Below are 12,821 nucleotides of genomic sequence, written 5' to 3' on the forward strand. Positions count from 1 at the left end.
GGCTGGATGCGGGCAGCGTAGTGGGGCTGGGCGCTTCCGAGTCCCCGACGTAGGCCCCTGTGAGCCCACAGTATTTTCCTTATATGATCAGGCCCTTTGTGGGCGGCGCTGCTTGCCCGGGCCTGAGAGGATTAGAAGAAAGTGCTAGGCGAAGTGCGGCCTAGGGGACTTGGAGCGGGGGAAAGGAGGGGTGAGGGAGAGAGGTTGAGGCTAGGCCGGAGGGGGGTGTGGTGAGGGCCCTGCCGCCTAACCGCGAGCCCTGCCGATGATGACGCGACATCTGTGCGATCTGAGTTCTGGGAACCAGACGATGGAGTGCGCGAACCGACTGAGGCCGGGCGAGCAGGAGTGAGGTGGAGAGCTGCGCGGTTAGGGCCAGGCTGCCGGGTTAGGGGCTCAGATCTAGTGGGGGGAATGGGCCGTGGGTCACACTGATGCCTGAGTTGCCTGCGACCTCCTGCTGTAGAAGTATATACTTTGGTGATGCTCACTTAAGAAAAAAGAAAATCCGGGGCTGGGAAGGTGGCTCAGTGGTAGAGCGCCTGCCTTGCATGCGTGAAGCCCTGGGTTCAATTCCTCAGCACCACATAAGCAGAAAAAGCCGGAAGTGGTGCTGTGGCTCAAGTGGTAGAGTGCTAGCCTTGAGCTGAAGAGCTGAGGAACAGCGCCCAGGCCCAGAGTTCAGGCCCATGACTGACAAAAAAAGAAAAAAGAAAATCCAACTTATTTTTTAATCTACAAATGGGGTTTGGGATATTTTAAATGGTTTTCATCTTGACATTTCATCTTTAATGGAAGTAACTCAGTTTAAATATAAAATAGGAATTCAATATTATTTGTGTATGAGTGGGGAGGACGAGTACTGCCAGCACAGTTTCCCCTCCTTTGCTGTAACACTCAAAGTTGATGGCAAATGGTTTTAGCTTAAATAGTAATGGTTTTAGAAGTTTCAGCAATGGAAACTGGGTAAAATTTCTGATGTTCAGAAGGAGTAGATTGTTTTAAAATGAGCCTTGCTGAGTGTGGTAATGCCTGCCTGTAGTCCCCATACTCAGGAGGCCTTAGCTTGTCTTGAACTGTCCGTCTTCCTGTCTTAGCCTCCCATGTGCTGGGATTCCAAATTACACCACTCCATGGTGAGGGCTTAAAACCTGGCAGGCAGTCAGTCAATCCACTTTCTCAAGGAAAGTCTTTATCCACAAGCCTTTGCTTCTTCTACATTAATTTTAGAATGAGCTTCAGTTTTCACACAAACACCAGCGTTTTGATCTTAAGTTTGAACCTGACTAACAAAATGGCTGTCCATCCCTTGATTTTATTTCTCTATGGTAATATTTATATTTCATAAGTTACTTTATACAGATCTTGTAAACAATTTCTCACTGACTGAATAATGTCTTTACCATATGCATATGATTTAGTCTGCCTTAGAGCTGTTTCATTCATTTGCTTATCAGTCTTTTCCTACCCTCAAGCTGCCTTTGGTAGATTGAAAGTAGTTGCTCAATGGGCCTTGTGATCTCAAAGGTAAAGTCCTCTTCTACCCCCAGCTTTCGGACTGTTAGATAATGACCCCTGATTTAAGCAATCATCATGCAGGTTTAAATATAGCCCAACATGGTTTTTTTTTTTTTCTTCTAAGAAAGCACTAAAAAACTTTCCAGTCAAGTTGTAAATGCAGTTTTAAATTTTGTTTAAATCTTGTTTACATCTGGCACACCAATTTATTCAAAAGTATTTATTTCCACAAATTTTTATCCACAGCTGAATATTACAGTGACTATTACAAGCATTTTTCTATAAAGGTATAGTGTACAGATTTGTCCAAAATGGAAAAATATTCTCATCAGTATTCTGTAATTTACCCCTGAATACGGTATGAACCCCTCCAGAGAGGCTGTCCTTCATCTACACATCAGCTGATGGCAAAATGTTATCATATTCAAATCTGGATCACTGTCACAGTGTCACTTTAGAAAGTAGCTTCATTTCAGCTCATTGATTCCCTTTATTACAATTAGAGTTTCTTTTCAGGAAAAACCATCTTTAATAGCTAATGACTTTTTTTTTAAAGAAAACATTCATCCCCATGTTTGCCATTGGCACTAAACTCTTAATTTTGTATACCTCCTAATTCTCTAATTATGGCACCAATGTGTACAAAAATGTAAGTCATGTTTATTTGGCTCATGCAACAAATTTTAGGAACTGACATAAATATTCTGTAAAGAGAAATGAAAGGGTACCGCCCCATGCTCACAGTTTAGTAATCATATAGTTACTTAGGCATTAGAAAGATGCTTCAGTTTAGCAAACTCTTGCTGCCTTAGAATTGTTTGCAAACCATTTGCTTTACGCAAAAGAAAAAAATGGATTCAAATTTGTTACTATAATCCATAATGCATTTATTAAGGCTGTATTTGATGAATCAATGGTATATTTTCTAACTTTTCCTAACGTCTAATTATTACAAAAAGCCTTAAAATTTAGCATTAGGAAAAAAAAGGAAAGAAACTCCTATTGACATGCTCCATGGAAAGGGGTAAAATCTCTATGTTTAAGCGTAATCTACTTCCCAGGTGAACTTACTTCTTGCTGTGACTGCAGCTAGATGGCCTAGCTGGGAAGACATGTAAGTCAGTGCTTGTCAGTCTCAGTGACATTACTATGTGTAAAGAGACAGGCTCTATGTAATACTTAAAACACAAATTGACTTATAAATATTGATTCTTATGTAATCTTTGAAATGCCTGTTTCAAAAGACAAACCAGAAGACCACCCTGACGCTACACTGAACATTGAATTTCTTCCCAGGGCAGCACTTCAGAGAAAGAATTGGTCAGTCAGTTAGCTCAGTAACTGCTAAAGGCACACAGTGAGAAAAGTGGCAACTAATATTTAATTGTAAAAAAGAAAGATATCTAGTGCTGACTTCAAACTTGTGCTACTTTAACTTACTTAAATTAAAAAAAAAAGACTATGGATCTTATGAAGTCAAGAATACACTTTTAAAAAGTGCAAGAGTCCAGCTGGGCATTGGCAGCTATAATCCTAGTTACTCTGGAGGCTGAGATCTAAGGATCATGGTTGGAAGCCAGCCCAGGCAGGAAAGTTCATAAGACTCTTATCTCCAATTAAACACACATACAACACAGTGCAGAGCAGACAGGGAATTCAATTCCCAGCACTGAAGGGGGAAAAAATAAATGTATAGAAAGTAAAATCACTAACAAAAAACTGTTAGTTTCTCTAAAGATGATTTGTCTCTTAGTATGAAGTTAAACAGGACAGAGTTAAATATTATGTAGTCAATTACTGTATTTGTCAATAACCTATATCAATTACTGTTCTGGTGAAATACCTTTTTGATTTCTGGAAGAGAATTAAGCCTGCCATATCTTCAGCTAAGGGAACTACTCATAAGGCTTCTCTCTACTTTAATTCACTTGCTAAGCTTTTATTCAGCAAGCCTTTGGCACCAGCTGATGCACTGTGACAGGAGTCTGGCCTAAGGCAGTATGTAAGGACAGTAAGCCATTGTTTGTGGAGTGGCTGGTCGTAATAACTACAAATTACTTTCAGTACAAGGAGTTCTTGGTTATCTTGATGGTTAAAGATAATCTATGTAAGAAATCAACTTGACACTGATGGGCATCAAAAAACAAAGCATACATAATAAACAACTTGAAGAGGTAGCCACGCACGCACATACTTGTTTTAATCTGGCTTTCCAAAGGTAGCATGTGGGTTGAAAGGTGGATGTTAGGATGGTGCAGCTAAGAGCAGAGGGAAAGCATTGCCCTGAGATGCCCAGCAAAGCCTTTAATGCGGACCCAGAAGGGACAGTGCCCTCGACAGCTCATTTGGGCATGACTGTCAGCAGTCTAACACAGGGCCTATGTAGTGTTCTGACCCCAGCAGGTGGGAAGAATGACAGGACATGGGAATGAGGCCAGTTTAGAGACTGGGTTATATTGTCTCCCCAAGAGCCTTCTGAACTGAGGGGCTGAGTATAAGAAAGGCAGCAGGGGTGCAGTGCACCTCTACTTCCAATGTAGGAAAACTATGTTTTCAATATAACGTTGAGTGTTTCTTACAGGGTTTACAAACCATCTGTTCCTGTCCAAGGAACAGCAAGCATACTGTTACTAATATAGAAAAACAAATTAAATTAGCTAGTAAAAGCTGAGTGGAGTAAGATTCTTTAACTGAATACTTGCTTTTGAAGAGTCACCAAAAAGCACCTTGAAAACAAAAACAGGACAAAAAAAATTCTAAGATACAAAAACACATAAGACTACTGCAGTAGGCTGAAGAGTGACTATTCTTTTTACAATCTATTTGATAGCAGAGATAATCACAATGATTTTTTTGGTAGTCAGTCTAAAAAATGTTTGATTTTTTGCAATGGCAAAAGCTGGCTTACGCTGCTACATACTTTGTTTTATTTACCTATTTATTCTGGTTCTGGGGCTTGAACTCAGGTCCTGGGTACTTTGGCTTATTCCCTCAGGACTAGTGCTCTACCACTTTAAGCCACAGTGCCACTTCTTTTCTGGTGGCTGATTGGAGATAAGAATCTCATGGACTTTCCTGCCTGGGCTGGCTTTGAATCTCAGTCCTCAGATCTCAGCCTCGTGAGAAATTAGGATTAAAAGTGTGAACCACTAGGGCCTGGTTAAGTGGTTTTGTTTTCTTAAAATGTCAAAAATCAATAAAACAAAAACACAAACTTTTGGTTTGTTTAAGGATTACAGATTACTTTTTAAAGTTTTTTTTCCCCCAAATAACTGGATTCTGAAATTGAAGTAATCCTGAAGCTGACAGTGATTCCTTCCTTTGCTGGGTGTTTGCATTTTGCAGTGTTTATGTGATATGACTGGAGGTTTGATGGCATCCACACATCAAAAGCTTTCACACTGACTTATTTGTTTTTACATCAATAGATGATTCTTATTCTCTTCTAATATTTGGCTTATGTGTACTTTTGTGAAAGCTTCGGTGGAATTCTTAAGAATCCAGACCAGCATTGGAAGAAGTATTTTTCCGGGTTTTTTTTCTCACATTTTTTTTTCCCTTTTGGTGGTGCAAGGGATGGAACCCAGGACCTTGCCCATGCAAGGCATTTTCTGTGCCAGTTATGCCCTTTCTTCCTGATGTTTGGTGTGGGGGACAGCATTTCTAGCATAAAGTTCCCCACAAACCTGAAACTATACCAGAGAGCTCCACCTCTTATGATCTGGGTCTTCAGAGTTTGTTTGAGAAACAAATATCGAAAATGTTAGGTTTGGAGGACAGTTACATCACTATCATTTATTAGCTATTAACAAAACACATTGGAAAAGCTTCTGAAAAGGCTCAGTCCTGTATTTTTGTCCTAAAAACACCTTGCCACTTCATCCACATCTATGGCTGGTCAACCTGGGGAATGCTGGCATAGGGCATTTTCACGATTATTGGTACATTGTTAAAAATCCAGTGAAGGCATTTACTGTGTAATTTTGTGTATGTGCATTTTTGTTTTGTTGTTGCTGTTTGGTTTTGAAACAGGATCTGGTTATGTAGCCCAAGCTGGTTAGAACTCCCAGTTTTCCCAAGTGCTAAGACTACAAGTGTGCACCACCACAACTGGCTGTGAATATGGTCGTAAGTGCTAATTAATAGTTTCCAGTTCTAGGCAGGGATTTAAAAAAATAATTTAGGCAGCTTCCATTTTATAGAACAGGCACCTGTTATATGTCCATGGGGACTGTTTGGTGGCTATGCGTTATCATGTGCACTCATTTAGAGTGATATCGAATCTTTAAAAAAAATCTTCCATATTTCAAGTGTTTTTATTCTGAGCAGCAAGTACAAAAAAATAATGACAGAGATGTATCTTATTTAGTTCGGCACACTCCACAAACTCCATTTCTGGTGTGATCCGCTTTTACCAGGTTTAATAGATCCTTAAATTTGCTTGACTACATTTGCCGCCGCCTCCTTGGGAACCAAGCTGGCACATCATCAGACTTCATTGAGGAACTCCAGGTTGAGACACGCTGGGATGTGGATTGAGTCCATGGTCAGAGAAGACGGATTAAATGGGAACAAGACTGGAAACATATGTTTGGAGTCTAGCAGCAGTTGCTGAGGGTCATTCCGCTCTTGTAGCTGTGCCTGGGAGGGAGGAAGGAGGAGACCACGTGAATTCTTCATGGGCTTGAAAATAGCCACTAAGTGAGCCGACAGAAGTGGGTGGCTATATAGCATGGGGCAGGTTAAGATAATTAGGGAGGAGGTCAGGACTAGGAGAACGTGGTCTCCCTACCGTTGAGGACTTCAGCAAGGAGAGAAGCCCTGGTTTAGGCTTATTGGAGATCAGAGAAAGCATTCTCTAGATTCTAGCATTATTTTAACTTTTTTTCTAAGAAAGAAGGTATAAATAGGTGCAAAGCATATGGACAAAACACACACTCTCTCTCTCTCTCTCTCTCTCTCTCTCTCTCTCTCTCTCTCCCCCGTGGGGAAAGGTGTGAACTCAGGGCCTTAGCTTTTTCACTCAATAGGCTAGAGATTTACCACTTGAGCTACAGGTCTACTTTTGGCTTTCTGCAGGTTAATTGGATATAAGAGTCACATAGACTTTGCTGCCTGGTCTGGCTATGAACTGTGAATCTCAGATCTCCTTAGTAGATAGGTTTCCTGAACAGTCCTATGCCCCATTTTTCTTTCATAGAATGGAATGGGAAAGAGTCACATGATGTAAAAAGGCAGAATTGGAAGTCTAGGGAGCATCCCTTCACCAAAGCAGCTATAGAGTTGGAAATGGTGACCATTACCAAGTATCTTACCCTGAAACCCTCTTGGACGCTTGTTAAAACCATGAGAGTGCTTTCCAGGGAGAGGTTGGTCATAGAGAGATCAGTATGTGGACCAGCTACCAGCACATGTACCTGAGCCCCAGTGCATCAGAAGCCTGCATTCCCAGAGTTGCTAACTATATCAGGATAAGCAGTATGATCTTGTCTATCCTTCAGAATTTTGAGTCTGTGTGCTTTGGTTGGTCTAGTGGTCAGCACAGATACTGGGCTCAAGATGGAATGGATTTGCCTGGGTATATCAACTGTGATATTTAACAGAACCTACCCTCTCCTCCTTTTCCTGTATATTTAAGATTTTTTATTTTTGGTTTGTTGGTTGTGGGGCTTGAACTCTGGGCCTGGGTGCTCTGGGGCCTCAGCTCTTTAACTCAAGGTGAGTGGTCTACCACAGAGCCACTTCAAGTTTTCTGGTGATTAATTGGAGATAAGAGTCTCATGGACTTTCCTGCCCGGGCTGGCTTTGAACTGTGATCCTCAGACCTCATCTTTCTGAGTAGCTAGGATTATAGGCATGAGCCACCAGCTCCCAGCAAGTTTTTTTTTTTTTTTTTAAATACACTAACAAGGGCTGGGAAGGTGGCTCGGTGGTAGAGTGCTTGCCTTGCATGCATGAGGCCCTGGGGTTGATTCCTCAGCACCACATAAGCAGAAAAAGCTGGAAGTGGCGCTGTGGATCAAGTGGTAGAGTGCTAGGCTTGAGCTGAAGAGCTGAGGGACAGGCCCAGGCCCAGAATTCAGGCCCCATGACCGGGGGGGGGGGGGGGGGAGATACACTAGCAAGTAAAAAAATTCACAGAAGGATACTTGAACGAGCATATAGAAGGACCAGAGGGCTTGAAGTTATGTTGGTTAAAATGATACAGTCTGATAGAAAGAATGAATAAAAATTAACAGAGCTGGAAGGTCCAATGTCCTTGGAAAGAATAGTAGGACTCTTGTCTTTTTCTGTCTTTTGCTTCCCTGCTGCCACAAGGTGAACTGACTGTTCTACCATGTGCTACACCATGATGCATGGCACAGCTACAGGCCCAAAGCAACAGGGTACGGTAACTGGCCTGAAACCAGTAGCCAAAGGAACTGTTCTTCATTTTAAGTAGATGATTTCAGTTATGTTGTCACATAATGGAAGGTTAACTAACACTCACACACACACACACACAAAATTGGGGGAAGAGGAGAACCTTTCTCAGAAAGTTGTAAGGATCAAAAGAGTCAACCTGTGTAAAACAGAGTGGTTGGTACACGTGACAAGTACTCTATTAGTCATTAGCATTCACTTTGCAGCACATTTTTCTGTTTTTTCTGCCTATGCATTAACCATTAGCTTCTGAACTCTGAACTCCAGGCTGGAGGTGTATTTTTACAAAGGCCACTGAAGTGCAGGAGTTATTACCAAGAAGAAAATCAATCCATCCCAATTTTGAGAAGCACAGCTCATACATACATACTATATATACTACCTTCAGGCTATACATACTATATATACATACTATATATACTACCATCTATACATACTACCTTCAGGCTAGAAAACTGTTTATTCCTCTCTCTTATGAAGCTTCAAAAAGTGACAACATTTTGATGCTGTAATTGTCTAGAGCTTCCATGTTTTTGCTATTTTAGAGGTGAAAGAGCTAGCGATATTAATCAGCTCAATTTCCCTAGTATTTGTGTTTTGCAACTGGCACTAATGCTCAAACTAGGGCTTAAACTCAGGGCCTCACCCTTGCTAGGGAGGTGCCATGGCTTAACAAGATAGTACTTGAAAAGTGACGGGTTATAGGCTCCTAGATAGAAGTAAGTTTAAGCCCAGGATTATAAGATAGTTTCACGGTCTCCACAGTGAAGGGAAAGAACTCATTTCTTGTGTAGTGTCAATCACAATATATGTATTAGATGTAAAAAAAGGAGATGTAGTAATAGGTTTATACAGCCTCATTAATATTTATGTATCAATATCTCAGCTAACTTACATTTTTATAGGTCTACATAATGCATACAACACCTGAAGAGCAGTGTGCTTTAGTGAGCAGCTGGAATTTGTGGTGCTCAATCTAAAGTGTGGGTGAGTGAGACTGCTGACCATTTCCTCTAAAACCTGAATAGTGAGAAATAAAACTCAAAGCTACTACAACTGGCAGAAATATTTGATAGGGTCACCAGATACTGAAATTGATGCACAAGAAAGACCGGACATAGTGCATGTTCTCAGAGGAAAACTGCCCCTTAACCTGCATGGCCTTTTCCCCCATGTCCGTAATCCATTAAACCGCCTGAATCCTGACTTGGCATTTGCTACTTTTGGCCTGGTTTCCCTTCCTGCTTTCTCTGTTGCCAATTTATAATCAGTCACAGATATTCAGACATAGATGTGTGTCTCAGATACTCAAAACCAAGAAGACTTTCGAAACTTGCATTTTAATGTGTCATTTTTTAGCTTTCTATACAGACACTGACAGTGGCCATAAAGTCAGGTACGGTTTGTAACTGGTTCTTTTCAGTCAGCACCTCCCCTGTCTTTACTGCATTTGTATTGGCCAGCCTCCGCCTGCTTCTCTCTACAGGCTTTATCTTGAATAACCCTGTAGTTTCTCAATTGCCCTTGAGAGAACAACCAACGTGCCAAGTCTAACTTATCTTGATCTTTGGCCTATTCTCTACTTGGGCAGTAGGCTAAAGTTCATTTGTTCTTGTCACAGCTCTTTTCAGACCCAAGATACTCTTTCTAAATCTCTGGAGTTGTACATCTGAAATAGTCAGGTGCACTGAGTAAAACCCAAAGTATTTCAAAGGAGCAGCTTCTGATACAAAATAGCCTGTGTCCTCCAGGAGCTTCAGTCTTTTCTTTCCTTCCTTCCTTCCTTTTCTTCCCTCCTTCCCTCCCCTCCCTCCCTCCCTCTTTCCCTCCCTCCTTTCCCTTTCCTTCCCTTTCCTTCCTTCCTTTTGTTTTTTTCTTTTTTTATTGTGAAAATACCATACAGAGGGGTTACAATTACACGGGCAAGATAATGAGTACATTTCTTATCAAGCATTGTTGTCTCCTCCTTTGTTTCCCCTTCCCATACCCCTCCCTGCCCCCCCTACCCGATCCCCCACCCCCACCAAAGTTGTAAAGTTCATTTTTCGACATAACGACTTGTACATCTCATTGTTGCAACGGATCCACCTGTACCCCTATTTAAACGATTTGTTTTTTCCCTTCCCTTCCACAAATTACACTAACATCAAATACAGTGAAAGCAGGGGTTATACCATGGGGGAGGGACACAGCCCTGGGCTTGAGCTCAGGGCCTGGGTGCTGTCCCTGAACTTCTTTGGCTCAAGGCTCTACCATTTAAGCCACAGAGCCACTGCTGGCTTTTTTTTCTGAGTCGTTTATTGGAGATAAGAGTCTCACAGACTTTCCTGCCAGGGCTGGCTTTGAACCAAAATCCTCAGATCCCAACCTCCTGAGTAGCTAAGATTGCAGGCATGAGCCATCAGTGCCCAGTTAGGAGCTTCAGTCCTCAGCAATAATTTGATAAATATCTATTGTGGTTCTCCTTTTCCTGCCTCCTGCTCTCAGATAGTTTTCCCTTGTTCTTTTTCATCCTGATTCGCATAGGCATTACTCTGTACACTAACGTATCCCTAGAAAGTTATCCCTCCACGCAGCTGTGGGAGAGACATGTGTCTCAGCTTGAGGATGCTCATCTTTAAGTTAAAAGTCCCCCGGATAAGAAAAAACAGATCTAAACACCCTAAAGGCCTAACATGCTTTCTACTAAGCATATTCCTAAGGGTGAATTATTCTAAGTCTTAGAGATAAGATTTCAGAGTTCAAGTTATGTTCTCTCTCTGTCTCTTTTCCTACCTCTCCTTTTTCCCTTACCCTCTTCCTTCACCCCTCTTTTCCTCCCCCCTTCCTCATCCTCTGTTTTTGGTAGTGCTGGAGATGAAACCAAGGCCTTTCACAAGTTCAACAGCCCTCTACCTCTGAGCTGCATTATCCAGCTCTTCTGTTGAATGCTTACAGAGTACTGCTTAGATCTATCTGCGGCTAAAGTAGATATTTAACTTCTTTGTTGATTCCATTTGGTGTCCTGATTCATTAAGGTGCAAATTAAATACTTTGGTGGTGTCTAAAAGTTTGAGAGGCAGAGATGATAAAGGTTAAATCCTCGGTGCATGCCTCTAGTTAATGAATTATTTGTAAATATTTACACAGAAATCCTAGAAATGAAAGGTCTTCTAGCACATAGCAGCAACAACTAGCATTTTATTAAAAGAAGGTTAAAACCTAAACTTCCAACTTCTTTCCAGAGTTTTAGACCAGGACTTTAAAAAATTGATTCATGTTTTAAAACTCACCTGGATTGTTCGGATAAAGGACACTGTGACCCGTTCTTCAAATTCATTAAGGGGAGTATAAAGGTTTAAAATTTTGACAATCTGTTGGAACAAAAACAAAGTTTAACACAAAGTTAGATAAATGCTAATAGTGTAAGAGTATATACTGCTTTAGACAGGACCCACAATATAAATAATCCAGACTGATCATTACACTGGGAATTCACATCCATGGCTGCTCCTGGTGGATCTGAGCTCATGTATAGCATTCATGTACCCTACACAAGCATACACGTGTGGGCACATACATGCCCCTGGCCTGGCTGCATAGATAATAGCCACTAGTCACTTAAAGGTACCTGAGATGAGAAAGAACTTGATTAACACCTAACAACTCTTCTACTCTCCTTTCCCACGAATAAATTTGTCTACAAATGAGATTTCCGTCTTATTTAAGCAGGAAATGGTCTTTTGTCTGTTTAACAATGATTTGGTGACAAAAATTTGCCCCAGGGCAATGCCAGTTGTGTTCCAGAAATAAACTCATGAAAGTGAAAATGTAATTTAAAGGGGGCAAGTTGGGAAACTGTTAGTACTTTTATAGCAGGAAGCAAGTTTCATCTTTAAGTTAGTGGAGGAGTTTCAAAGACACATTCATTTTGCTATACTGAGCTTAAGAGTTGGGTACTTTAAGGTACTGGCTGGGAAGGAGGTGTGTTTGATTGGGAAAGGCTGTTTTCTGGCCCACAGGTCACTTATGATGAAGGGCAAGATCTGCCCTCCTGGGGATTTATCTTTTTATAGGTTGAGATTATGTCTACAACCAATTTACAAGATAAATGTAATTTTGGGGGGAAAGGATTTCACTTAAAATAATGTAAGTAGATTTTCTTTAGTACATGTTAGCTGCCCAAAGGGGGTTTCATTACGCCATTTCCACACACGTATTATTAAACACGTTCCTTCTCATCTCCGGTTAAGACCTCCAGTTCTGTTTGGAAGGCATCTTTAAGTGTGACAACCTCACTCCTAGTTCTCTCCCCTATTTCCCCTTCTCCTTCTTAAAATAATTTAAACAGATTTCACTGTTTTGTAGAGTCTTAAGAGAAACCTTATTTAAATGACAGTTACAAAGTAAGCACATAATTATGAAGAAAGCAAATGAAGCAAACCCGATGTTGACAATTTCAGTGAAAATTTAAATTTCTGAGTAGGAAGTAATCCAGAATTTGTTTCTTAAAAAAGTGGTTAGCTGAAGCTGGGCACTGGTGGCTCTCACCTCTAATCCTAGCTACTCAAGAGGCTGAGATCTGAGGATTGCAGTTCAAAGCCAGCCTAGGCAGGAAAGTCCGTGAGACTCTTATCTCCAATAAAACATTCAGAAAACTGGAAGTGGCACTATGGCTCAAGTGGTCCTGAGCTGAAGAGCTGAGGGACAGTGCCCTGACCCAGAGTTCAAGCCCCATGACCAAAAAAAAAGGTTAGCTGAACTTTGTGGGTTTTAGGGATGAACAACAGGAATCAGAGATTTACAGGTAGGGTAGGTAGCATCTGATTCACAAACCAAAGTGGTCTCTGTTCAGCAAGACCACCCACTGACTGCAACCCTAGGCCTGTATCATCAACTCT

The 12,821-nt window shown here is 41.3% G+C and overlaps 1 protein-coding gene and 2 non-coding genes across 3 annotated transcripts in view; 2 read left to right on the forward strand and 1 right to left on the reverse strand.

The window, feature by feature from the left end:
* Nucleotides 1-33: 33 nt before the first annotated feature.
* LOC122104470 lies at nucleotides 34-175 on the forward strand. The gene has a single exon (XR_006146934.1).
* An 84-nt stretch (nucleotides 176-259) lies between these two features.
* LOC122104466 lies at nucleotides 260-337 on the forward strand. Its single transcript, XR_006146930.1, has one exon.
* A 5,478-nt stretch (nucleotides 338-5,815) lies between these two features.
* Myo5b (myosin VB) overlaps nucleotides 5,816-12,821 on the reverse strand; it is a 295,029-nt gene continuing 288,023 nt past the window's right edge. The window contains exons 38-39 of the mRNA XM_042675118.1: nucleotides 11,214-11,294; nucleotides 5,816-6,159 (exon numbers count right to left, since the gene is read on the reverse strand). Coding sequence (XP_042531052.1) covers nucleotides 6,007-6,159; nucleotides 11,214-11,294 — 234 coding nt within the window. The 3' untranslated portion in view covers nucleotides 5,816-6,006. The remainder of the gene's footprint in view (nucleotides 6,160-11,213; nucleotides 11,295-12,821) is intronic.

Source organism: Dipodomys spectabilis, unplaced genomic scaffold (assembly GCF_019054845.1).
Source record: "Dipodomys spectabilis isolate Male_0828 unplaced genomic scaffold, ASM1905484v1 ptg000024l, whole genome shotgun sequence".
Taxonomy (NCBI): domain Eukaryota; kingdom Metazoa; phylum Chordata; class Mammalia; order Rodentia; family Heteromyidae; genus Dipodomys; species Dipodomys spectabilis.